Source organism: Sceloporus undulatus, chromosome 4, assembly GCF_019175285.1.
Source record: "Sceloporus undulatus isolate JIND9_A2432 ecotype Alabama chromosome 4, SceUnd_v1.1, whole genome shotgun sequence".
Taxonomy (NCBI): Eukaryota; Metazoa; Chordata; class Lepidosauria; order Squamata; family Phrynosomatidae; genus Sceloporus; species Sceloporus undulatus.
Genome location: NC_056525.1, coordinates 47582958 through 47610386, shown reverse-complemented (window position 1 = coordinate 47610386; position 27429 = coordinate 47582958). Strand labels below are relative to the sequence as shown.

Sequence of the window (27429 nt, the reverse complement as noted above, 5' to 3'; positions counted from 1 at the left end):
CATTCAAATCCTGGTCTCCTGGAGTCTTAGACAAACACTCAAACCACTATACCACACAAGTTCTCACAAAATCAGTCTCACTTCTTGGGCTCCACCCTCACACAAACCACAGAAGATGGGACAGAGACATGTTCTTTCTGTTGCAGGCCTGGCCTCCACCACTGCAGGCGTTATGGTCTACAGAGCTTCCTTCACTGCTGCTTCTAAATTCCAGCCACACATCCACAATTGAAAACAACCATCAAACCAGTTCCACTCTAATTCCAGCCAGCCAAAGAAGAAATAAGAAATCAGAAAACTTTCTGAACTGTCTTTAAAAAAAAAATCTCCCAAAATTCTTAGAGCAATGCATACTCCTCCCACCAGGCATGTATTCTACTGTGGCCAACCAAAAAGTTATTATTGCTGGCGCCTTAGCTACTACCTTTCTCCATAGGTCAAGACCTTGTCCCTGATATCATGACAACTTGCTCAATTAAACAAGAATGCAAGATAAAACATTCTGTTATGCTTAATTTTTAAGTCTGAGGCTGGAGAGGGGAGAGATTTTGTCCAATGTGAAAACAAGGTCATTGGAAACAGCTGAAAAAAAAATTACTATTAGAGATGATAAAGGAGTTCAGAGTTGTGGTTGAAAAAAGTAACTTTCCCAAATTCTGATGTAAATAGCTACAGAAACATGCTTTAGCCCTATACTTGCAGGGAACTTGGAAAGCTTGCCAGGTGCAAAGTCTTGTGCCCAGCTAGCACACAGCCAAAGGAAATCCTGAGATTTTAATGAACTTGAGGATGGGGAGGGATTTTACTTGTCTTTTCAGTCATTGCAAGGTTGGAAAGAAGCCTCAGGTTCACCCTGCTTGCAAAAGTCTATCTTAATCTAAGATGACAATTAAAATTGTGAGGCCTTGCCAGTACAGTGAACAACATAAAACCGATCATTTCCAACAGCATTCCAACTTTAGTATGTGGCAACACTCCACTTCTTATAAAGGCTAGGTTCACATATGATATCCAGAATAAGCAGCAGCAATGATTAGATTTACTGAAAATAAGGCAACTAAATAAAGATCCATCACATGTGATGTTTATTGAACTTGAGGAGCCAACTGCACAGCAGGAATTCTTAAAACACATTGCTGAGAGTTAATTTTTTTAATAAAAGCTTATTTAGTTCTTCCTACTGAAAGAAGCCAGCAGCTACCTCACAGGGAATTGTCAAATCTACTTTTCAGTATGATAACCTAAGCCCATACTAAACCCAATAACACCAAACCAACCAAATGAAACCAAGCCAAGTCAAGCCAATCAACCCCCCCCAAAGAAAACCACAGAGACCAAAGAGAAGATTGAGATGGTTGAGAAGAATAAGCCAAGTAAGCATAGTTTTACACAAAATTCAGTTTTTATGTTTTATATCATGCCCCAAGGGTCTACTTGTACATCCCTTTGCATTAGTAAATGTTTCCTCTTGCTTTGCTTTATTCGGAAACTATGGTTGGTACACACCAGCTATTAAGGCCGGCATGGGGGCAGAGTCGGGGCATAGCAGCCTCACGACGCATGTCTGCCTCTGCCTCCCAGGGTGCTCTGACATCACGTGGCACTCCACATGGCATGCAGCGTCATGGCACTCCTCCAGCACTGAATCCATACGACACAGTGTAGAATGAGCACCATATAGCCACAGCAATGTGGCTATGGTGCCCTTTTGAGGGCGCAAAAAGGACCCTCAGAAGGCCAGAACGGAGCTATGGTGTGAGGTTTCTGCAGCCCCAATTAAGTTAGAAAGGGGCAGAATCTCCCCTTCCCTTAGGGGCTATATGTACAGCCCCTATGTTTGGTAGAGTTGTGGCCACCCCGACTGACCTCAAAGGGGCGGGATATAAATAAATGTTTATTATTATTATTTTTATTATGAGGTAGTTGACCAAGAAGCTGTTCCACCAGCAAGATTTTTACCCCATAAAACATGTTGCTGAGACAACATGCAGTTGCTCTTAGTTTAAGTCAACCACGTAGTGAGAGTAGATTGAAATGCCTTGCAGTGGGTGATGCTGGGCAAAGAAAAGTATCTGTTTTAATAACCATTTCAAAAATAAAAATGTTTCAAGCAACCTTCCTGCTTTTTAAAATGGAAATAAGCATTATAATTCATTTAGTTCCTTTTGCCATTGACAATAGTGCATTTAGCAAAATGGTTTCAAATTTCAGTAACAAACCACAAATGTCAGATTTTTTTAAAAGGTAATTCCGGTGAATATTGGAAGCACTGAGTACAGAACAGAGCTTGGGGGCATATGATCTATCTTTTTCTGCCACTGGTCTAAGCTAAGCTCTTGTTGTTGTTGTTATTAACTGCTGTAAAGGTGACTTTGACTTACAGTAACCCTATGAATGAGAGATGTCCATCTCACTCTATCATCAACACCCCTGCTTGGTCTTGCAGACTCAGGGCCATGGCTTCCTTGATTGTCCTTTCATTTGCTATGCGGTCTTCCTCTTTTCCTATTGCCTTCAACCTTGCCAAGAATTATTGCCTTTTCTAGTGAGTCATGTCTTCTCATGATATGGTCAAAGTATGACAGTTTCCATTTAGGCATCTTGGCTTCTAGGGAGAGTTCAAGTTTCATTTACAATAGGATCCATTTATTTGTCTTTTTAGAAGTCTCCAGCACCATATTTCAAATTAATTTATTTTCTTCCTATCAGGTTTCCTCACTGTCCATCTTACACAACCATACATAGAAATTGGAAATATGATGACATGGACAATCCTAATGTCAGTATTCAATTATCTATCTTTACATTTCAGGATCTCATCTAGTTCCTTCATAGTTGCTGTTCCAAGTCCTTGTCTTCTTCTGATTTCTTGACTGTGCTCTCCATTTTAATTAATGACTGAGCCAAAGTAAGGAAAATCATGAATTATTTCAATATCTTTTTCATCTACTTCAGTTATGTAAATCATAATTTTTGTTCTCTTAATGTTCAACTGTAAACCTGCCTTTACTTTTTTTCCCCTTGACTTTCTTTAATAATTAGCACTTACTTAGACTGAAGGACAGGATTTGTCAGTGTTTCTACTGTTGGTGCAATTCTCAAGGATTAACGTCATATGGTGGAGATTCATAGCAATCAATCTGTTTATTCAGTCATTGACCAATATAAGAGATTCATAGCTTTACACCACAACAGATCCCTCTGAATGTTAGAGATCCAATTAAATTATCTGATCTTTAACCTTCAGCAGTCCCATAGGTGCTGGTTGAAGATTCAGAAATTATAAGATACTATTTTGTTCACTGTTTTATCCTGACATCTAGATTAGCACATTCCACAGCTGGGTGAAGGGAGGGAAGCTAATCTTGATTCCCAATCGGTTCTCTTCTTCCAGAACAGAATGTAGTCTCTTCAATGAAAGGAAGGTACTTGGCCACTTTGCTGGGACTATTAGGACATCCTCCCACTGTTTCATTTGTTCCGTTAACCCTTCTCCTCTTCATACTCCAACCTTACAATCAAGAATCACAAGTCTGGAAATGATGTTGAGAGGAATCTAATGCAGAACCTACTCTAATAAGAATATGTTCTGGAGTCTAGTCTCTCTTAGTTTCACAATAATGACGTTTCTATTCCTTGTACATGCCAAAATTAAAGTGGTCTCCCCACCTCCATAAAACAGAAAAGTCTTATACCATATAATGTAAAAGATTACATTCTTTGTAGGACTCCCTTATTAAAATAATAACACTTTTGCCATAAAGTACACCACTTAAATCAAGGTTAATCACAGAGCTACTACTACTTACTTGAGCCAAAAATAATTCAACAGCATTTCCAAGCACTGCCACCCTAAGAAAACACAACCTCTATTTCAATTGGCGACTTGTTTTAACCACAAGAAAAAGTTCCTATTTCAGCAGTATTTTCAATTTCTTTTTTCTCTATATTTTCCAGATTCACCGTCAAAGCGAAATCCAGTAAATGAAACAAGTGATGCTAAGTGTTCAAGCAAATGATGCTAAGGACAGGATCTGTCAGTGTTTCCATTGTTGGTGCAGTTCTCAAGGATTAACATCGTATGCTGAAATAAAAACTTTGTTTACAAGCTGTCAATCCAGATATAAATCCTCTTCTCCTTTGCAATCTGAACTAACTGAAAACCATTTATTTTAATGACAATTGGCTACATTTCCCTTTTTGTCAAAGATCTTCCTCATGCATTAGAGTAGTCCAGACAAAAATTCTCAAACTGGGGACAGGAGGAGGAGTTGTACTTTGAAGAACACTAAAATTAAAAATAAAAACACAACTACTTTTATAAAATGCTGTTCAGCACCGCACAGAAAATTATACCAATGTATGTGTGCTCGCCAAGATAAATCCAAGTGGCTAACATTCATGCCCAATTTTTTTCATTCTTTTGTTTTTACTTTCTTGGAATAATCTAGTGTGGTGTTTGTACGTTGGACTAGGGAGATCAAAGTTTAAGTTCCTGCTGGGCCATAGAAACCCACTGGGTGACTTGGGCAAGTCCTGCACTTTCAGTCTCGGAGAAAAACTACGACAAGTCTCTTAACAAATCTTTCCATGAAATACCTGTGATAGGTTCACCTTAGGGTAACTATAAATTGAAAATGACTTGAAGGCATACAACAACAAGAACAACAACATTAAAAACAAGTGTAGATCTCCACTGATTTCTCCACACATCTAGAAACTAGTTTCAAATGATAACCATCTGATCAGCTTCAGTTCTGACCCAAAGAACTGAAAGTGCTGTTTAGAGCACTGCTGCAGCTCCATATTGTAGTGGAAGATAAGAAGTAGCAAACAACTGAACAGGCTGCCTTGTTTAACATTATTCATAATCTAGCTAAGGCACCTCCTAATAGGTTTCTGTGAAAATTTAGTACTCCCCAGAACATAACCTAAGAACAGATAAACAGACAAATTGGAAACATTGGCCTGGTACATAACACGGAAAAGGGGCGGTCCGCAGCCACTCCTTTCCGCAGTGGATTGGGGCCAGGGCAGCCATACCGGCAGCCCCAGAGGCCCCAATCTGCTGCTTTTCCAGGTCACTGAGAAGCAGCAAAACGCAGCTTCCCCATGGCCTGGAAAGGGGTGTCCATGAGGCTTCATGCCCCATGGACAACCTGACAGGCGCAGCCAGAGGAGAAAGGGGCAGCATGCGACAATGCTATCACACGTGCTCCATGTACAAATGGACCGGTGCGCACCTGATGGCATCACACCGCTGGAGGGTGCTTAGGACGCCCTATTTGCAGTGCGAGAAGGAGCTCTGAAATGGAGCTCCTTCTGGGAGGATGTCTTGTTCCCACAGCAACTAGACTTGTTGCCTTGTTCCCACAGCAACTAGACTGTCAAAAGGACGAAGCCAGGGAGAAAGGGGCTGAGATGGCGTCCTCCATACGTAGTAGGGCTGAGGAGCGTGCAGTTGCTGTGTGCTCCCCAGACCTACTTTTGGTTCCAGCACGGTGCTTCCACACCATCTGTACTGGGCCACTGAAAAGCAAGAAAAGTGTTCATCCAAAGCAGGCCTATTGTGTGACAACTATGCTCCCTCCAGCACTCCTCATTCTCCCCCTGCTTCTGCTAATTGTAGACTGTCCTTCTGTATCATTATTTGGCAACACTGAAGAAGGGATGCCAGTCAAAGCCACTGGGAAAGCCACTCAGAAGTAGACAGTGTTGCTGCTTTTGCTCTGTTAATAGAGGCATGAAAGTAGCAGTGTTGACTGAGGTGGCATGAAATAAGGATATGACTTTAGCTGTCTTTTCCCACAGCAATCCCAAAGCATCTTATACAACCTACCTGTGAATGTGCATTTGTATTTCTACACATGTGTGATCCCCGTCCCTCTTCAAAGCTAGTTCCTGTCCTTAGGCCTTGAAAGATTGCACACTCTCATTCTTATGCTAAGCTGTTTATGGAGGATCTATTTATATTTTCATTAACATTATTTCTAGCCTGTCTTTATAAAAAATAAATAAAATAAAATCTTTATTTATATCCCGCCCTTCCAAAAAGATCAGGGCGGCTTACAACAATGCAACAAGTGCATACAAATACAGATTAAAAACATAAACATCAATAAAACACAATCTAAAAACAATAGCAAAGGCAAAGGCCCTGATAGCCCTTCCTCATGGCCACGGAAGAGGAGGGAGGCCCACAGGATATTTAGTCGGGGAATGCCTGTTTAAATAGGAAGGTTTTAAGATCCTTCCTAAATTGGGCCAGGGTGGTGGATGAGCGGAGTTCCGTGGGCAGCGTATTCCAAAGGGCTGGGGCAGCTGTGGTAAAGGCCCTTCTAGAAGTAGAAGCTAGCCTAGCCCCAGGCACCTTCAGTAGTTGCTGCCCAGATGTTCTGAGGGTGCGAGGCGGATTGTACGGGGAAAGGCGGTCCTTTAGGAATCCTGGACCCAAGCCATTTAGGGCTTTATAGGTAATAACCAACGCCTTATACTGAGCTCGGAAGCGAATAGGCAGCCAGTGGAGATCTTTAAGCACAGGTGTTATGTGGCTGGTCCTGGATACGCCAGTGACCAGCCGGGCTGCCATATTCTGTACCATTTGGAGCTTCCGAGTTTGGTATAAGGGTTGCCCCACGTTGCAGAAGTCCAATCTCGAAGTTACCAGAGCATGTACAACAGTTTCTAGGTCCCTCCGGTCCAGGTATGGGCGCAGCTGGCGAATCAGCCGAAGCTGGTAACAAGTGCTCTTGACCGTCGCATTCACCTGAGCAGTCAGGTGGAGCGACGAGTCAAGAAGCACCCCCAGACTGCGCACGGAGTCCTTCACAGGGAGCGTGACCCCGTTCAGGACAGGTGGAACCACCGCCATTCCTGGACCGGGGGAACCTATCACTAGTACCTCCGTTTTCTCTGGATTTAGTTTGAGTCGGTTTTTCCTCATCCAGCCCATTACTGACTCCAGACAGGCCACGAGAGGAGAGACGCCATCCACAGTCACTGCATCAGTCGGAGACATAGAGAAAATGATTTGGGTGTCATCAGCGTACTGATAACCCCGCGCCCCATGTCTCCGGATGATCTCTCCCAGCGGTTTCATGTAAATGTTAAATAGCATGGGAGACAGAATGGCTCCTTGAGGGACCCCAGTTTTAAGGGTCCGCTCACTGGAGCACACGTCTCCCAGCTGCACCATCTGGGACCTCCCGGAGAGGTAGGAACGGAACCACTGGAGCGCAGTGCCCCCGATTCCCACCTCAGCCAGGCGCCCCAGAAGGATACCATGGTCTATGGTATCGAAAGCCGCTGAGATGTCCAAGAGCACCAACAGGGACACGCTTCCCCTGTAGACGCTCAGACGGAGATCATCGACCAAGGCGACCATGGCCGTCTCAACCCCGTGACCCGCCCGGAAGCCAGTTTGAAATGGGTCCAGATAATCCGTTTCATCCAAGACCGTCTGAAGCTGGATCGCAACCGCCCTCTCGATCACCTTCCCCAAGAATGGAAGCAGCGAAACAGGCCGGTAATTATTATGTACCAGGGGGGTCGAGGGAGGGCTTCTTTAGGATCGGTTTTACAATGGCCAATTTTAGATCCGATGGAAATCGCCCATCCCTCAAGGAGGTGTTAATTATCCGGTGTAACAAGGACGTTACCACCGGTCCCCCCTGGGCCGCTAACCAAGAGGGGCAGGGATCAAGAGAGCAGGTTGTTTTCCGAACACTTCCGAGGATCTTTCATCCCCAAAGATCACAACTTAGTTTAGAAAGTAAGACCAATACCAAAAAGTAACAACAAAACATTAAAAAAAACAACCAGAATTCAATAAGCAAGTTTCTAGACTCACCAGCCAGTGAGTTTACAGTCGGGGGTGGGGTGGTGGTGGGTGGGCTCAGCAGATCAGATGGTGCCATTTTGGCACAACTCTGGGGTTGACCTTCTTCTCAGAAGCCTCCTGAAAGTGGCAGAAACCACCAGCCTGGTACACTTTAGTGTGTGTGTACTTTATTGTCACAACTTTATGTGGGTATGCATGGGATCCAGATCCAGGAAGATAGCATGCTTCAGTTTGAAGGTTCAACAAATGCTGGTGGAGTCCCATAAGTAACTTTGAGGTTATGGACACTGGTAAACATGGCCATCTCAGGAGAGGCATCTGGTGTGCCACATCTCCAAGTGACAGGGAAAGCCACACATTGGCATCTGCCCATGTTGAATCCCATAGCTATCACCCTGAATATCAGCTCATCCCACAGGTGGGTTGGCTGATGTCTGGTTCTGGTCCCAAGATTACACCAATCTTGTGAGCAGCAGTAATCAATAAAAAGCCTTTATTTTCTCCAGTTTTTCTCCTAGTTTTCTTCATTGTGGTGGTGATCTGAGAAACAAGGATTCCTCATTGAATCCACAAGGTGAGTATTAAGAACCCATATTAAGTATTAAGTATCCAGGTACAGAAACACAGAGATGTGTTTTCTACCCAGTGGAACCTATCACATCTCAAAAGTGTCAGAAGTCATGGTTTTGAAGACTGACTAAGACACATTCTGTCAGATGTTAAAACAACAGTCAGGTGCCAAAAATGGTTTTCAAACTTCTTTTATACTTATGGAAATGAAACTAGTTTTATCTGGTTATTCTGAGCACTCTCAGACATTTATTATGCAGAAAGTTTATGTAGAGAGATCTTGTAGCAGCTTTGAGACTAACGAAGGAAAGAAGTTGGCAGCATGAATTTTCACAGACTTAAGTCTATTTCCTCAGATGCATTTGGTGGAGTGGTAAGCCAGGGACAGACTTATATATGTCCTAGGTGTGTGAGAATGTCAATTTGAATTCAAAATCCTTTGTATATGAAAATAAAGTGACATGCCCAGCTTTAACAATGGTCATTTATGAACAAAGGCATTGTAAACTAGCCTTTGTGCATGGAAATGAAATAGCAAATCCAGTTTGGCAATGGAACTAGCATGTGGTGAAGAGATGAGTATAAGATGCCTGCATTAAAATGGTGTCAGATAGTGCTGAAATGTGTGTAGTGTGCCTAGAAGCCATTATTTTTGTTCACTCCATTACTGAGGGACTGTAGTTTGTGGATGAGCTACAATTCTGCTGTTTTTCTTTCCAATCTACCTTTGTAGTTCTTTTGTTCAAGGGCTACTGTTCTGAGGTCTGAGATGGAATGCCCAGGGAGATTGAAATGCTCTGCTACCGGTTTTGAGTATTCCCATTCCTAATGTCTGATTTAGGTCCATTTATCGGGACTAGATTGTTCACTCTGTGACAGAGGATAAATGGACCTAAATCAGACATTAGGAATGGCAATACACAAAAACTGGTGGTAGGACATTTCAATCTCCCTGAGCATGCCATCTCAGACCTCAGAACAGTGGTCCTTGAATAAGAGAACTACAAAGATAGATTGGAAATGTCTTTAAGGAAGTCTTTAAATAGAGGATGGATGGCCATCTGTCAAGGGTGCTTTGATTGTGAGCTCCTGTATGGCAGGGGGTTGGACTGGATGGCCCATGTGGCCTCTTCCAACTCTATGAGCCTATGAATACTCTAGACTATTCTCAGGATATTCTGACCCCCCCAGGCTGTTTCAGATTTGCCCTTATTACCTTGCACTCCATAGTGATGTTGGACAGCTATATGCATAGATGTCCTACTGATTCACCTGCTGCCACTGCCACAAGTGGGGCCCCCCTGCAGTGAGAAACAAGGCATCCAACATCAATCACATGGCTGTGCACCTTATTTTATCTTCAGAGGGAGTGACTTGCACCAGTGGCAGCAGCGCCAGGGAGTACTGGTATTGCTATAGAATGTTTTGGATTTTCTGGCTAAATCTGGAACAAAAGGTAAATTATTTTAAGACAGTTTAAGGGGGAGAAGGGCAAATTTGGTGCAGAACTGGCATTATGTAGTGAAGGCAGTCCGCAGTGGAATTGGGGATTTGTCTTGAAGATAAGTCGCTAGGAGGATGGGGGGATTATTTGGTCCATGTAGACATGTCCCTGTGGCAGCATGAAGTAAGGCCAAGGTTAGGGTTGGCCTAAGTAATTTTCAACAGATGGAAACCAATGGGAGGCTCCTCCAATATAAAATTCCTGGGTCCAAACCTGTCAGCCAGAACCACACCGATCCTTGGAAGGACTCCAGTTTGGATACAACACAGCTTCAGTCAGTCTAATATCAGCTCAACTGGCTGTTGGCCCACTTAGGATTGCATTGTCAGTCTTTACGTAGTTGTCATCTTGGGTGATAATTTGTTTTTAATTTGATTACTAACCACTCCTCTCTCTGCCTTTTAAAGTTGCTCACATTGCCAAGTTGAATGCAACATGAGGCTGGCTAGCATCCAATGCACAATCTTTGTGGTTTTCAGAATCCCAGTGTTATTTTTAAATAATTTATTCCATGCAGTTTTGATAGACGTTAAAGGACCAGCTATTATTATGACATGATAACCTCTGTAAGGAGAGTGCTACACCACAGGCGGCAAAGATAATTGGTACCAAGAAGCAGGACCTTTACTACAATTGCTCCAAAGTTACTGAACAACCTGTCAAATGAGGATGAAAGCTTTGTTTTCCTTGCAGCTTTTCAGAGGAGATGCAATGCTGTCTCTAAATGTTCTACTGCTTTCAAGTTAGACTTAAGGTCCTGTTGTACTGTTAGGACAAGGTATACTGTTTTTACTGGCTACTGTTCATGTTGACCTTGGTGGGGTTTTTTTGTTGTTGTTGTTGCTGTTGTTAAGGTTGTGCTTTATTGTGATTGGTACTGATTTATATGGCAAAAGCTACCTCTTACTCCAAAGAGGCAGCATGCAAACATTTTAGATGAACAGTATAGTATATCACTACTACAAATACATTGCCTATTGGTATCTGACAAAATGTCAAAAATGTGATTGGCTTTAATAAAGTCTAAAGGGATATTTTGAAGCTCTTATTTAAAGTGGACCCATCTAACCTTTCAATAACTCTGTAGCAAAGGTCAGGGTGGGGGGGAGAGGAAAACCTGCTATCCTAAATTTCTTTGATACACATATAATTACATTTAAAAAAAAAGGAGCTCACAGTCTTCTAGTGTTTCGTATTTCTGGTTCCATTTGACCATGACATCATGAACAAAGGACAACTCTCCACCCAGGGGAATTGGCTTTAGGGTTAACAAGAGCTCCATAGAACTCATCCGCCCCAAGAGACTTAGTTTATTTGAGTAAGAGAATCCTTGAGATTAAAAGCAGATTTCTTTTTTTTCCCACACCTATAGAATGAAGGAAACCAAGCACTCTTTCCCTCACCACTAACCCCATGCAATTTAGATATTTAAGACCCAAAGGAACATCAATTCAAACAATTCCCAGCAGAAATGGCAGTCTCATCCCCACCTCACAGTGATTTTCTCATTTCAGCTACAGCCAGTGCCAGAGCTTAGTCATCTACTTATGAGAAATAAAAATTCTTATTAAAGAGTGACACTCTTGAGCCAGCAAAAACATTCAGAATTCAAGTGCAAAACAAAGTCCAATTCAGTGGTGTTGAAATGTCTACCTTTTGTATCTCTTGTTATCAACACCACCTTACTAGACAAGGAGTAAACCAATACAAGATTTCAATCTCTTCCTAAGAATTACTTATCAGATACGTCTCCTTCTTGCTCTCTAATTTGACAAACCGGATTTGCCTTTTGATGCTGTAGAAATTCTCATTCTCATTCGAGGAGAGTGTACACACCTCTAATTAGAATTTTCAAACTGATTTGCAGACAGAGAAACTGAGAGGGCAGTTTCACAGATTTTCTCAAAGAAAAGGAGCAGTACTTTGGCTGTAACTCAGGAGTGGGGAATTTAAATAGCAATGGGAACACATATTTCCTTTTTCCTTTGATTTGTTCTTCATCTTTGCAAAGTGGCTAAGTTGATGAGAAAAACCTGAGACATTTTGTCACAAAAATGCTATATGAATTTTTTGTATCACTTTTAATTCCTAATATACTGGTGCTGAAGTGAAAAATGTTGGCTCAGTTATGGGTTTACCATGCTACAGTATCATCACATGGGTTAACAGTGATGCAATATTAGTAAAATATAACTACATACACGAGGTCTATTATTTTAAAATATCTTATATCCTTCCTTTCCCACCCTGTATCTTAGGGTGCCATACAATAAAATTAGTTTAAGCAATTTAAAACAGTAAAGATTGTTTAAAAAAACAGACTAAAAGTATTTTAAACAATTTGACAAATTAAAACAATTTAAGACAAATTTAAAATGCGCAGATTTGTTTGACCTCAATTGCTCAGGTTTTGCTAAAAAACCATGTTTTATTTGGTGCTGCAATGGGTATTTAGGCAGAGATTATTTCACAATCAGTGCATCACAGAATAGAAGTCCCTCCTGTGTCCTTCCACAGTGTTACAACAGTTATCAGTGCTCTGGTAACTTCCTGATTAGACTACTACTCCACATGTGGCTGCCCTTGAAGACAACTCAAAAGCCTCCAATCACAGAGGTGCAACTAGGAATGTTTGAAGCTTCTTTGCCACAAAATTCTATTAGCAATAGGGGACATATTTTTTCATACTTCTGGATCCAGAGAGACCCTCTTCAGAAGAGGATTCACTATTGGCTCAAAGTGGTATTTATGCTGGCCATGAAAGCCTTCGACTTTACATTGGTATTTATCACTTCCTGGATCCAGGTGATTAATCCACCTCTTCGTTTTATCAACCAGTGTAGTTTACATGTAGTGTGACGGACTGACTCAAGTATCCTGTCTACATCATTGAGCCATAACAACTAAAACTGATCCCAAGAAATGTGACAAGATAGAACACCAGACATTTCCCCATACTCTGTGATAACCATGATGTAATGTTCAGAGTGAATATTTCTCCTTGACTTTTAAATGTGATTAAAATGTGTTTGCCCCGTAAAGATTTGATTGCTTGTGGAAAACCTCAATCCAATTTATTGACAATCTGAATTATTTGAACCACTGCAGAAAAGACTTGAGCTGAACCAGGAGAACAAGTTTTGCCTATATTTTCACAAACGTTGAAACATGCTCCCATTGTCAGGGCTAAAAAAGTATGCACAGGGATTGGGTAGAAATGCATCTCCAGAATATGACAAACAGATCAATGATTTCTACACTATAGCAAAGGATTTTTTTTCTGAAATATTCAACTGGATGCAAAATGAAATGTACCCCAGCGTGGATTTTATTAATGAAATTATTATTCAAAGTCAGATTCCAATATACATTCCAAACACATATTCTTTTTTAAAAAACTTTATTGAAAAAACATGAATTACAATTGTAAAATTAAAATGAAATAAACACGTCAGAGAAAGGAAACAAAATGAATATTTACAAACCTTTCGTACTTTCATGCTACCAGCAAGCATAATGTCCTTACAACATTCCACTTTTCAATTCCTGCTTACCTACTTATACTAACTTACACTAGCTACACTATCTTACACATACTTGACATTTTATTTACCTAGTCCTAATTTTCCTTCCCTTCAGTAACCTGTCTCTCGTAAAGTAGCTATATTCTGACTAAACTTCAATCGCTAATTTTCCTACCTCTTTGACTAACTTATTCATTCTTCCATCCACCTTACACTCCGACTTCAAACCTACCAGCAATGTCTAATGTTTGTCAGTATTTGGCTATCTTATTTACAATCAAAAAAAAGTTTTTAATCTATTTCGTTGACCCTATCTTCATCTAATTTTCCGTTTTTCCCCAGATCCACCTCAGAGAGAAGGAGATTCATATCAAATGCAAGTTCATAACTGCTGTTTTACCCCATTCTAGTACAAAAAAACTTAATAACTTTCCTCCAATGATCCATTGCTTTTGTGTCAAAATCATCTCTCAAAGCATATGTCAAAATGTCCATACCCATACCTTCATACAGTTTCAATAACCACTCTTCTTTTGATAGTGGGTGTTAATTTTTCCATTTCTGGGCAAAACATAACCATGCTAAGGATACCATGTAAAAAATGATTTTCTCCTCTTCTTTTTTAATTTCATTACCCATTATACCCAGTAGGTACAATTCCAGTTTCAAAGTCAGTTTTGTGCCCATTATTCTATTGATTAGATTGTTTACCATATTCCAAAATGATTTGGCTTTACTAAACACTCACCAACAGTGGAAGAAAGTACCTTTTGCATTTTTACATTTCCAGCAAGTTTCATTTCTCGTTTTAATTTTTTTTGCCATTTTATAGGGGGAGAGGTACCAAAAATAAAACATCTTATAAAAGTTTTCTCTAATGTTTTGGGAAGCTGTCCATTTTCTGACATCTTTCCATATTTTTCCCCATTGTATAAGTTGGATGGGGTGTCCACAACAACAAGCCCACTTAATCATCTGATCTTTAATGATCTCGCTCTCCATTTCCAAGTTTAAGAGTGCCACATAGAGTTTACCAATCAGCTTTTCTTTATCTAAGGTCATAATTTTACCCAACTCTGAGTTTTTTATTTCTAAGTCAAAGTCCAATAACTTAGAATCCATTTTGAATCTGCTGGGACTTCTCCTATTTGAGAGAGACAAACATATATTCTAATGTGCATTCTTGGATGTCCAGAGTTGGATAAGGGATCCAGAGTGAGGGTAGTATATTTTTTTTATGTTCAATGATGCCACCATATACTTCAGTTTGAATACGTGAGAAAGTGATGACATTACACTCACTAGATGGAGTAGGGATATAGGAGGGAAGAAAAAATGCATCTTTACAGTTTGTAAAAGTAGCACTGAAGCTGACTGAGGCCTGAAATGCATAGGCCAAATAAAGCGGCTTCCAGTCCCCTTTGGGGTGTGTGGCACATGATGATGCACACTCCCACATCGGCCTTAAGCCATGCTGAGGCCACATGTATGGCGCAAGAGCTGGACCTTTTAGGAGCAGATTAAATCCACTCCTGCTGGCAGACCCTTTGGGACTGTGGTGGTGGACCACTTTGGAAATGGGCCGTGCAGTTGCCGTGGTCCCGGCATGATTGGGGCTGGAGTGGCCAGAGGTTGCTCTTTCCAGACCATGTGCTTTGGCCCTGAGTAAACAATGTCTGTGAACAAACAGGAAAAAGCAGAAGACATGTCTTTTTGGGGACGGGTGCTTTTCCACCTGAAAATATTCAAGCATTAAAATTAGTGATCATTCCAATATATGGCCTTTCATGTAAAAATGATTTTTCCTTTGCTTCTAACTGAAAAATCATATAGATGCATTCATATGTATTCAAGCTGCCTCACCCTTGACTTTTTTGCAGTACTGATTATATCATATAAATGCTAATAAACTGCTAATTCCTGTACAAACATGCATCTTAAAATGTTCCATTTAATAACCTGATAGAGCCAGAAATGTGCTCTATTAACAGTTCATAATTCTTTCTGTGTCTGGCCAGACTTTATTTTCACCATTTACATCTTCCTTGTAGCCTGCAATGTTCTATTTTTCTTTCTGAGGTCTTACTCCACTCATTCTGCACTTCTCTAAAGAAAGTAGTTTCATTGCTTCATCATAGCTCATAATATGAAACATGAAAGACTAGGAAAATGTATTAAAACCTGAGTAGTGCAATCAGTAATTAAAGCCACATGGTTGGGTTGTATGCCTTTCAGAGGAAAAGGAAACTCAAGGGCTTGAGTTTATGTAAGGACACTTCTGAAACCTTCGTGTAATTGATGGCATTGTCCCTAGTAGGCCTAATGAGCATCAATGAAATTTAGTGAGTTTTTATCAGAAACAAATGAGAATTTTTTTCAAGTACCTCTGCACCTCCTTTTTTGCTGCACTACATAGCATCTTATACTTTTAGTTAACAGACAGTCACAATTGATACATATATTTATGACAGCAAGTGAATTAATATAGTTCCCATGGTGAAAATAACTTTTTCATCTTATTTTCATGTGGAATGCACCATTTTTTTTTAAAAAAAATGTTCTTTATATTAGTCATTTATGGATATACTGATTTCAGGAGTAACAGTCTCTCCGAAAAAATTAGGTCTCTCAAGTTTGAAACGTCTTGTCTACTCAACTCTTTTTTTGTGTTTGCAACTCAAAACACCCAATAGGTGACCCAAAAGGCCAGATATTGATTGCCTATTCACACTTTACATATTAATTCCCCCCCCCCCCCATTATGGTGTTTACACACCAAACAAGGCAGCCAAAAGCAATACAAACTAATATTTAAGGATAACAAGGATGAAGGCCCTTTGAACATGTGTGAGCATAGACTTGTCATGGTAAAAAAGCTACATCAAATGCCATCAAAAACAAGAAAAAAGAAAACATTTCTCACTGCTACACTAAACACCTTTAAAGAGGGTACTTTAATACCCAGTGGCATTACTGGGTATGTGTGCAGGGCGTGTGGCCCACAACCGGTGACACCCAGTTGTCTCCCCACCCCTGCTTCTCCTTGCGGCAGCCTGGTTTACCTCACAGGAGAACCAGGACATGGCAAGGACCCAGGCCAAGCACACACGTGCCCCTGCATGCCCTTGCCATGGCAAGAAGGGGTGAGGTGTGTGCACACACTTGGCAAGGCTCCCTGCCATGGCACTGTTCTCCTCTGAGGAGAACTGAGCCATGCAAGGAGGGGCAGGGTGCATGCATGTGCTCAGCAAGGCTTAGCCCGCCTCCCTGCCCCTCCTTGCAGAAGCCCTGCCCCTTCCACTTTGGAAGCCCCACCGTCTGCACCGGGTGACAACAGAGGCAGGCACTCCTCTGTTAATATCAAAAGGAACTGTCCCCTTCTTGAAAAACTGTTGACGTAACTTTACACCTATAAATAGGGTATCAGAATTCACTTGGTATTTTCAGCCAGTACTAAACTGGCTCATGAAAACCAAGGATCAAAAAGGAATATTATTATGAATATTAATAAAGAGGAATATGTTATGGAGTAACTGATTATAGATAAAGGAAGATGGATTTTAATAATTATAATCAATTATAATTATATAACTATGGTTTATAGATACATTTATAATATGAGAGAACTTGCCTGATGACATCTAAGATCAAAATGGAGAAGGTGGTAAACCAGATCTTAATATGATTAAGATCTTAAAAGCTAACAATAAAACTGGCCCAAGTGGCAAATAGGCAGTCATTACCATTCTTTCAGCAGAGGTATTATGTGATGCTGGAAGGTCAACCCACTCAGAAGCCTAGTGAAACATTTGGCACCAGCTATATATATTGGACCAGCCTTAAGGGAAGCTCCACAGAGACTGCGCTGCAACAGCTCAGCTATCTCTGTCCATGAATAACCTCAACTGGCATAGCAGTTGAAACTGATAAAAGATACTCCAAGCCCCTGAAGTCACCTGGGCCTCCAGTTACAAACACAGTCCCAGGAATATCCATGGGCTGTGAACTTGACGCTTCATAAATTCAACCTCATTCAGAACAATTAGCCTATCTGTCTCTGAGACATTGGCACCACTTACCCACAAGGCTTCCATCTTGTTAGGATTCAGCCTCAGTTTATTGGCTCTCTTTCAGCTCACCACCACTGCATCCAGGCACTGATACAAACTTGCAAGCTGCACCTGATTCAGATGTAACAGAGAAGGAGAGTTGGGTGTCATCATCATACCGATGACACTTTCCTTCACATCTCCTAATGACCACTCCAAGAGGTGTGAAGGCCTAGAAAAATAACCTGAAGATTTTTTTTGGAGGGGGGGATTTCCTCCCATTTTTTCCAAAGGGTTTCTCCTTGGAAAAATTGGGGGGAAAAACCACATTGGAAAAGTGGATTGTAGACTGCTTTCTTTTAAAACAGTGAATAAATTGTGTAAGGAGTTTATCACATGGGAGAAATCCTGTGCAGAGAGGTTTAAATTGGAAAAAGCCCGCAAAAGCGGGCTGAATTTCACACAATGTCATCATTAAAGTGATGTTAACATGAACAGAGAGGAGACAGAAAGAAGACAAAAGCCGCTCCTTTTTACTTTTGCAAAATCCCCAAAGTAAAAAGGAGTGACTTTTGTTTACTTTCTGTTTGGGTTAACAACTTTAACAATGACGTGTGTGAAAATCAACCCATTTTTGTTGGTTTTTTTCCCAGTTTTTAAATCCCATTTTCCTGCGGAATTTCCCCTGTGTGATAAACTCATAGGATAAGGGGTTCATGTATTACTCCCCCAAAATTATTTTTTAAAGTATGCAAAAAGAACACTTTGATGTAAAACAATGTATTCCTGGGCCTGATTGCTTTTCTTTTTTTCTTTTTATTTGAATGAATGTCTGCTTGACACTGTGGGGAACAAATGGACACAATGTATTGTTTTTCTATTTTACTGATGGTTTCTTCTGTTTTTATTGGGGTTTCCCCCCTGCTTCTAATAAACTGGCAAAGCCAGAGAGGTTCTTTACACATGATGACAGTGTAGCTTCATAAAACAGATTTTTTTTTAAAGAAAGATAAGCAAATATGCATAATGTATTATATTACTTTCAGTCTGTAAAGGCTGCTAATATATTATTTATATTTTTCCACAGAAAATGTCAGGGGGTTTTCCCCTTTAAAAAAACCTGAAAAAATCCCCCCCCCTGACTTTAATGTTTCCAGAAATTTTACTCCTCTAATTATTCGCAATGTCTTCATATAAATAATAAAATATATTTGGGTTAAGACCGACCCCTATGGCACAGCAAAGTTGACAGGGGTGTGGGCAAGGTAACAATGCAGCTTTCTGTAGATGGAGCAGAACTATGACTTATAATGACCCACAGCTCAACTCACTGTGACAGTCTAGAGGCATATCATGATTGGTGGTATCAAAAGGCACTGAAAGATCGACAAGGTTGAACTCCCTCACCACTTTCTCTCAACAAAGGACCCTGGTCAAAGCTAATTCAGTTCCGAAACCAGACCTGTACCCAAATTGAAATTGGTCTAGATAATTGGTATCTCCCCCCCCCAAAAAAAGCCCCCAGTTGCACTGCTACAACTCTTTCCCCAATAAAGAGTGTTGCTCAGCAGTTACCAAAGATCACAGAGACCAAAGTGGGTCCTTTAGAACCGGCCACACTACTGCCTCTTTAATAATGGTATTAGGCACCATTCCTTCAAGTAAGGAAGACTTAGATATGCCCCACAAAGAGAAAGATAAACACAGCACACAGCTGGATGCATTACTGCAAGCTATGGAAGCTGGAATTTGTATAGGAAAAAAGATGGCTGCCCCTATTGTTACATGATGGTAGCCATCTCATTTCCATAGAAAATTCAAAGGAGGGATAGAATGTGTGAATATCCTAAACATTTTCTACCTGTCTCAAGCCACTACAAACTGTTCTCAAAAGAAGAAAAGCAAATTATTTGGCAGCTGTTAGACTGTTTGGTAATACAGGCAAGGGAATATATAGCTCTTTAGCATAGACAATAGGTAAGGCCAAGAGATGTTTCAGTATATCAACACCTTCCCAGTACTGAATTAATTATTTTTATTAGATTTCTATGTGTTTTTAAAATAATGCTCCATGCAGATGAGTAGACAGTCTTTGAATTGGTAACAGTTGACATTTGCACAGTCCCAACTCAAAGGGTATACAACTGTTGTGGCCTTTAAGGGTTAATTTTACCCAGCCAAAGTGACTGATACTAGTATCAGAACTCTCAGTCAGAGCACCTGAATTTTCCCTTAGACAAATTAGCACATTGACTTTGCAGCTGTTTGGCTATACAGCACTGTGATGCCATCAACCTGTAACATTGTTCCAAACTATTTGGAAGTGCCTGAGAAGGGTAATGCAAGAGGAATAATACAATCATAGAATCCAATCCAGCCCCCTGGTATGCAGGAATACATAATCAAACAATTCCTGATAGGCGGCCATCCAGCCTATGTTTAAAAACCTCCAAAGAAGGAGACACCACCACACTCTGAGGCAGCATATTCCATTGTGGAACAGCTCTTACCATCATGAAGTTATTCTTAAGTTTTAGGTGAAATCTCTTTTCCTGTACTGTGAATCCACTGCTCCATGTCCTAATCCCTGGAGCAGTAAAAAACAGGTTTGCTTCATTCGATGCAAATTTAATTTGCTTTCAAATATTTAAACATGACTATCATGTCACTACTTAACCTTCTCTTCCCATACTAAACATACCCAGCTCCGTAAGGTGCTTCTGTAAAGTAACTGTAATAGCAAGGAGTTTGATGGAGACTGCCATGAAAAATGGTAGGATTAAAGGGCTAGAATTGGATTGCCAATCTCCTGGAATTACTGTTTTCTAGCAAAAAATCCCAAGACCATTTTGAGCAGCACTAATATGTGTCCTTGATGCACAACTGCAGGTCAGTTACAGACATATACTGCAACAATTAACGTATATTAAATGGATGCACAATTTACAGGGGAATATGTAGTTTAAAAGGTATGAGTTACTTAGGGGCTGTACATACAGCCCCTAAGTGACTCAGTATGCCACCCCTTTCCTAGCTGAACTGAGGCAGTGGCAACTGCATGCCATGGCCTCCATCTGGCTTTTTGAGGTCCCCCATCTGACCCTTGAAAGGGTGCCATGGTGCTCTTCCAGTGCTGCGTCATATGGATGCAGTACTGGAGGAGTGATTTGATGCCATGTGCCATCTGGAGTGGCATGTGGCAACAGGGTGCCCTGGAGGTAGAGTCGGGCATGTGTCGTGAGGACGCTATGCCCCGACTCCTTCCCCTTGCTGGTCTTAATGGCTGGTGTGTACTTAGCCTTAATTGGCAACTTGATTCTGCTTTTAACCAGTGTGGACCTGGTCCTGATTGCTATTTTATCCCTCTTCTCAGATCAAATAATTTCCCCTACTCTTTTTCTACAGATGACAGAGAAAAAGTGAATGTTCAGACAAATATAAAAAGCCATGTATTTTTGGTGTGTGTTATGTATAGCTGTTCAGCTAAAGTTGCAGAGATATAATCTGCTTACTTATTAAGCATGCTGCTCTTTTAACAGTGTAGTGTTGCTAGAGTAAAGAGTTGCTACACAACAATCTGTTATTTATAAGAACAGTCCCATGAAGGGGTGCTGGTGGCTGGTTCTTTGTGTTTTAGAAAAGGCTGGGTGTGGATAATCAAGATATAAAAACAGCCGCCTCTTTATGTTTAACATCCAGCCCATGTGATAGCAGCCATAGTTGGTGGCCTGCTTGGCACACGGAGCAATCTATTTGTGAGAAACAGATTTAATATCACGCTGCAGGCATTTCTGGGATTTTGGTGGCATGTGGAGCCAAGTTCCTCTGCTGAGAAAGTGATGGCAAAGGGAAGCACCCATGTAGGCTAACGAGAGACTATTACAAAACTTAATGGCTTTTTAAAAGTGAGCAGTAAAAGGAGAATGTTGATCCTGGCAATCACAACCCTGTGAAACTGCAATGAAGAAACAAACACAGACTTTCAATTCCCACTAACAATTTTTCTGGATTTGATTTAATTTCTTCCCATCCCCTGCTACGCACACCCTTACAGCAAACATAGACAACAGCCTAAAGCAGTGCTTCCCAGGCTATCTTATGTGGAGGACCAGCAATTTTTATTCCATTGTACCAGGGACTGGTATTATATTTGTGCCCATTCACAACAACTGTTTCTTTCTTTCCTGGAAGCTTGCTGCAGACCAGCAATCTAGGGTTCACACAACTGCACTGGTCCACACACACTGCTTTAAGGAGTATTGGCCTAAAGGACCAGAAATTGTGTGTAGCAGCAGATCACTGTCAAGACCCTGCCATTCTATTCATTTGCCACAGGGACAAGTTGTTATTTGACAACCCTAAGTGCTAACCGGGTGACACAGCTATTGCTGAGTTACTATAACAGAAGAGATAATATAATCCAGATTAGATACTCAAGACAAAAATGGCCTCCAGGAAACAAGCAGTTCTAAAGTTAGAACAGCAAAGGCCAAACATGCCAAGGGGCCTATCACAACAGCAAGGGGAAATGATTCAATGACTATCATCCAGACTTGTGGAAAATGTCTCCTTAAATATTTGTAAAAATATAGTGATTGGGTTTGTTACATGAAGAAGATAATACTCAGAAGGGAAGGGACATAACAAAAGCACTGGTCCCTGAATAAGAATTCTGTCCCCAGATGACATTTCTCTTCTGTTCCCAAATTTCTAGTATTGCAGTGAGAAAAACAATGAAAACCATTCACCCCTACTACTGGGGACTCTAGGAAAATTTCATGGGGGGTGAAATATCCTCATTTAGTTCCTCTCTCATAGCTACACCCTTGAGGGACAGTCTATGATTCTGCAAGAAAGATTATGCAGCTGCAATAACTAACAGCAAGATACCTCTAAATCTTAGCAAAACACACAGCATTAAATGAAACCATAAAGCTGACACCAGAGAAGCAAGTCTTCCACTCAGGATTCCAGACATGTGTAATCCACAGTCACTAGAACATGAACCAAAGCTATTAAAAGGTATGCAAACAATTAACAGAATACATTGTCCAGTTCCCAGAGTATGGTTATTTGTCAGTTTTTAAAAGTTTTAAAATAGTTTTAACCTGCCTTGTATTGAACGATTTCAGAACTAGGTATAGTTAATAAAAAGAGTTTAATACAAGCTTTTGAGCAATTTTACATAAACCCGTAACATCACAATAAAAAAATGACCACTGTCCAACATGAATTAAAAAGTCTTCAATCATAAACATGTTATGGTTGCTATAACTATAGTATTTTAAGTAGCCAGGAGTATTTCAAAATTGTAAGTGCCCCCAAATACCTTTTGACCATTAACAGAAACAGAATAGATTAACTGGGCATATATATGGGACTATGGCTTGTTCTCTGTGATTAGTTGCAGAAGTGTTGTGATTTGTTTTACTGTGTAAATAAACATTTGTTCCTACAATATTTTTAAAAAACAAATCACTGAGACTACATTACTATAGGACTGCAACCTTGGTGCCATACCCCATGTACATGTGTGAATTTTATAATTCTCTCTAAGAACTACCTTGAACTAGCAGGTTTATGAACTGTTCTTTGAAGGCACCAGGCTAGGTACATTTTTTCTGATAATATCTTATTTTAAATGTGCATTTTAAAATAACATTGTTAGTTCAGTGAGGAAGTAAACTATGGGGTATAAGCAGAAGTGGCAAATAAGTGAAAGTGGTAAATAAAGTACTGGCAAATTAAGCTGGGGCATACATTGGACATATAACTAACTAAAGTCAAAAAGTCAGCTAGTCATGAACTGTATGGGTTAGTTTTGAAAGTGATAGTTATCAGAATATATAAGGCCTGCACTGTGAATATAAAGCAGTCACTTAAGATCAAACTGAGTGAGTGGAAAGTGAAATATTGTACATCGAAACGTGATGCTTCTGGCCTATAGTGCTATTCTGGCTACAGGATTCATGGAGTTACAGTCCAAAGAAAGTAAGATTTCCTTGTTTAGAATATCTACTTGAAGTATTACACAAATCAACAGTCAGTTTTGGTCCAAACTCAAAGATCAGATCTAAATATGAAAGGGCTTGAGGGTTGTCCTTCAACACCTAGCTCTTAAGGGAGGAGGAATTCAAATTCTCCGACATGTAAGCATTAAAAGTTGTGTTTGTCATATCCATGTGGGCCTAAAATAATAATCATTTAGTTATAGCCTATTTTAAAATGCTTAGCATAATTAGCCACTTTTGATGGGCAATGCCAGATCTGATAAATAAAAGGAAGGGCCTACCTGCCTATTAATTTAATGTGCTGTATGTCTTCTCTTTCCATAATTATATGCCCAAAGCAGCTAGCAACAGCAAGGCAATAATAAAAGACAGTCATACAAGAGATTTCACAGTACAGTATGGGACATTTAAGTGTACAAGATTTTGCTTCATATATAAAATGGCATTTATTGTTAGTAAAATTAAATATTTCTCTGTCTGTGTAACTGAACACAACAAAGGACTAGATGACATCTGTAGTATAAGAAAAGGCTCTCAATTAAGAAATGTAGGACTTTGTCAGATGACATATTCCATTCAGCATTTATTTCTAACCACTTTTCTTCTATACGTTTATAAAATTATATACACATATGGTTATAAAATTGCCATGCCTTAGCCTAGAGTCTCCTTTCTTGGAGGTCTTTAAACAGAGGCTGGATGGCCATTTGTTGGGGGTGCTTTGAGTTCCTGCATGACAGGGGATTGAACTGGATGACCCTTGTGGTCTCTTCCAACTCTATGATTCTATGATCTAACAGTCTATAGGTTGCATATGGTTCCTGGGCTCTTTTATGTGATCCTATAAATAATGTTAAAATTATTTTATCCCCCGTTCACACTCAGATACACATACACACACACACACACAAGAAAGAAAGAAAAAGAGCTACACAACTTTTAGTAGAAGTGTTTTCCCCTGTTCCTTATAACTGCAGGGGTTCATTGGGTAATCATGCTTCACAGAATTTACAACTTTGAAACCATATCAGAAATAAATTTAGAACCCAGTCAAGTAAACCTTCAGAGCCTCAGGGCAATCAAATACTTTTTAGACCAAAACATAACAATAATCATTTTCAAATAAGCAGAACATCCAAGAATCAGTGATATAACTCTAAGGCTACATTAATTCAGGAATTAGTAACACAGTTCTTATGGATATGAACTCTTCATATTTCACTGGTCTTTTATATACTGCCACACCACTGGTGGAGACCGGTGGTTCTGATGTCAGTGCAGTGGTGAATCTGCTCTGGGTTTTAGTCCAAATGTTAAAAGAGCTATCTAAGATGGAGAAGCTGATCTCCATATTTTCTCTGGATGCCTTCAAAAAGAGGCTGGACAGCTACCTACTTGGTATGCTCTAGCTGCATTTCATCCATTGAGAAGAGGATTGGGAATGATGGCCTATGATGCCTCTTCCAACTTTATGGTTCCACAAGCCTATAAGTTTAGCACCTTGGACAGCTCCTTAAATGCTTCAAATAATACTGACAATGAAGCCACCTGCCTCTACTTACTTACCCACACACTCTAAATCTCTCCTGATTTCAGACTTTAACCAAAGTTGGGCCTGTTTGTTCTTAGAAGGAATATGATCAGGCAATAGAACGCCAGATAAGACTGGGATAGACTGCTGCCTGAATTCATGGACAGCTAATACCAATTGAGTTCATAATATTGGGCTAGATGGATAAATGATTTGGCTCATTAAACTAAAGCTTCCTTTTTCAAACATGACCAGCATTGCCTTCTACTAATTTGACCAGCATTGCCTTCTACTAATTTCTCTAATTTGTTTCCTACATATTCCCATCACTGATTTTCAAGTTCCATAAACTAGGAAAACAGGGAATTTAGTTATCTGAAGACAACCTAAATTACTAAAGAAACACGCACTCCACTGTAAGTGTCACTCAATGCACTCTAAGATAAAACATGTTGTCCAGCTGTCCTGAAAACAGTTACAAAATAATGAGAGTGCTCTGTAAAGCACATCAAAAAATCATGTTTGTGATGCTGCTGATTTTATTTGGCCATCCAAATAAAAAAGATTTAAAAAGTAGAATGAACTTAAACATGAAAGCAATGGAAGTATTGTAATGGGGAATTCAAGAAGTGCATAGCATCATCACCACACATAATGGCATCAGATGTTACTGACCTCTGAACATATGTCCAGCTAATCCCTAGTACTGAGGCTTAAAAGTCCAGTAACATACAATCCTTTTACACTTTAAATGAAACAAGATTATGGCTTTGCCAAAGTGGTATGGCAAGAAAAGGTAGAGTTTTCCATTATTAGTCTTCAAGAAAGACACATACATACCTTAGACAATGATGAGAAAACTGCGACCCTCAAAATACTGTTGGTTTCCAATCCCCAACAGCTCCAACCAGCATGGCTAAAGGTAATAGAATTTGTTGTCTAACATCTGGAGAATCAGTTTCCCTATCAATGATTTTCAAGTACCAAGTACCATGAAAACACAGTGGAAATGAAGACAACCTAAATTATTTTCACATGTTTTACACATAGGCTTTGCCTGTAGATCCTTGTATGAAATAGGGATGTAAATTTCCACATACTTCATTTTTGTATATCAGAGTGAGGAACTTCCCCCCAAAAACACACACACAAACACACACAAACACACACACACACACACACACACACACACACAGAGAGAGAGAGAAATTCTCTATTGGCACTGAATTCCACTTCAAACATTCAAAATGGTTTATAAGCTTAGACAAACTCACTCGACTAATCTGTACCACATACACTGTATAGACAATGAACCAAAGCAACCACACAGAAAATCCCAGAAGATAGACAGTATAGATGCATTCTATTCCTCTTCTTTGGTTACTTCAAGGAGCCTCCTTTTCTAAATGAGAGAGGCCTGTATCCATATGAGACCTTAGAGGCTTGTGGTTTTTGTCACATGAATTCTGTCTTTGTTGCCTCATGTTACAGCTCTGAAAATACACTTGTTATGTTGGACAAAAAAGGTAACAGGGAAAGTCTAACAAAAGATTGAGTTACATGTTACTTTACATATAGTGCAATGTGTGCACCATACAACCAAAGAGAACCAAATCTCAGTGGTATTAGCTCTGTGCAACTAACACTCATCATTATATTGGGGGTTATCCTGATCACACTATTAAGAAGACATACTGATTTTAGAGTTTGTAATTTGAGGAATTATTTTATCATAATCAACAATTGATGAAGGATTTGTTGAGCAGATCCTGATTTTATTCTATTCATGCAACCTGAAGCCACATGTTTTAGCCAATATAGTCAGCCGTCTTCCTCTAAATGTATGTTAGCAGAAAGTAATCTCAAGAAGCCTTTTATTTGCCATCAGGGGATACTCTGGGTGGTATGAAATTACATTGGCTACCTGCAATCTTACATCACTCTTGGGAAATATGAAATTTTCATGAACATATGCTTAAATCTTGGAGACTGTACTTGGCAAATATTTTAATTGTTGTGTTAATAAAATTAAAACTATAATTAATGCAATGACTTGTTTTGTGCACAAATTTTTAGAACTGCACTACTGTTGAAGTTTACAGTCTGTATTTCCAATTGTTCTTACAACAACCCCACCCCTCCCACAAAAAATATCAAAAAATTACAAATTGAAATAATTTGATTTTCAGCATTTTCTTTTCAAAATACCTTAATTTGCTCCCTGGGGGCCTAGTACCTCTAAATTAAAGAGCATTTTTTAGTCATTCTTTTGCTCTCCTTAAGTAATTTGACCATTTTATTGCTTGTATGTCATATTTGTTGCTCACTACCGAGCATTTTGGGAAGAAGGGCAGCTTGTACATATCAAACTAGGGAAACTATTTGCAGATGTTAATTCAT

General features: G+C 40.0%; 1 protein-coding gene across 3 annotated transcripts in view; it reads right to left on the bottom strand.

The window, feature by feature from the left end:
- NGF (nerve growth factor) overlaps positions 1-27429 on the bottom strand; it is an 84908-nt gene that overhangs the window by 7757 nt on the left and 49722 nt on the right. The window contains exon 2 of one of the 3 annotated variants that reach the window (XM_042463916.1): positions 17518-17619. The exons of the other annotated variants lie outside the window; for them this stretch is intronic. Within the exon in view, the coding sequence (XP_042319850.1) occupies positions 17518-17532 (15 nt within the window). The 5' untranslated portion in view covers positions 17533-17619. The remainder of the gene's footprint in view (positions 1-17517; positions 17620-27429) is intronic. 3 annotated transcript variants of the gene reach the window in all.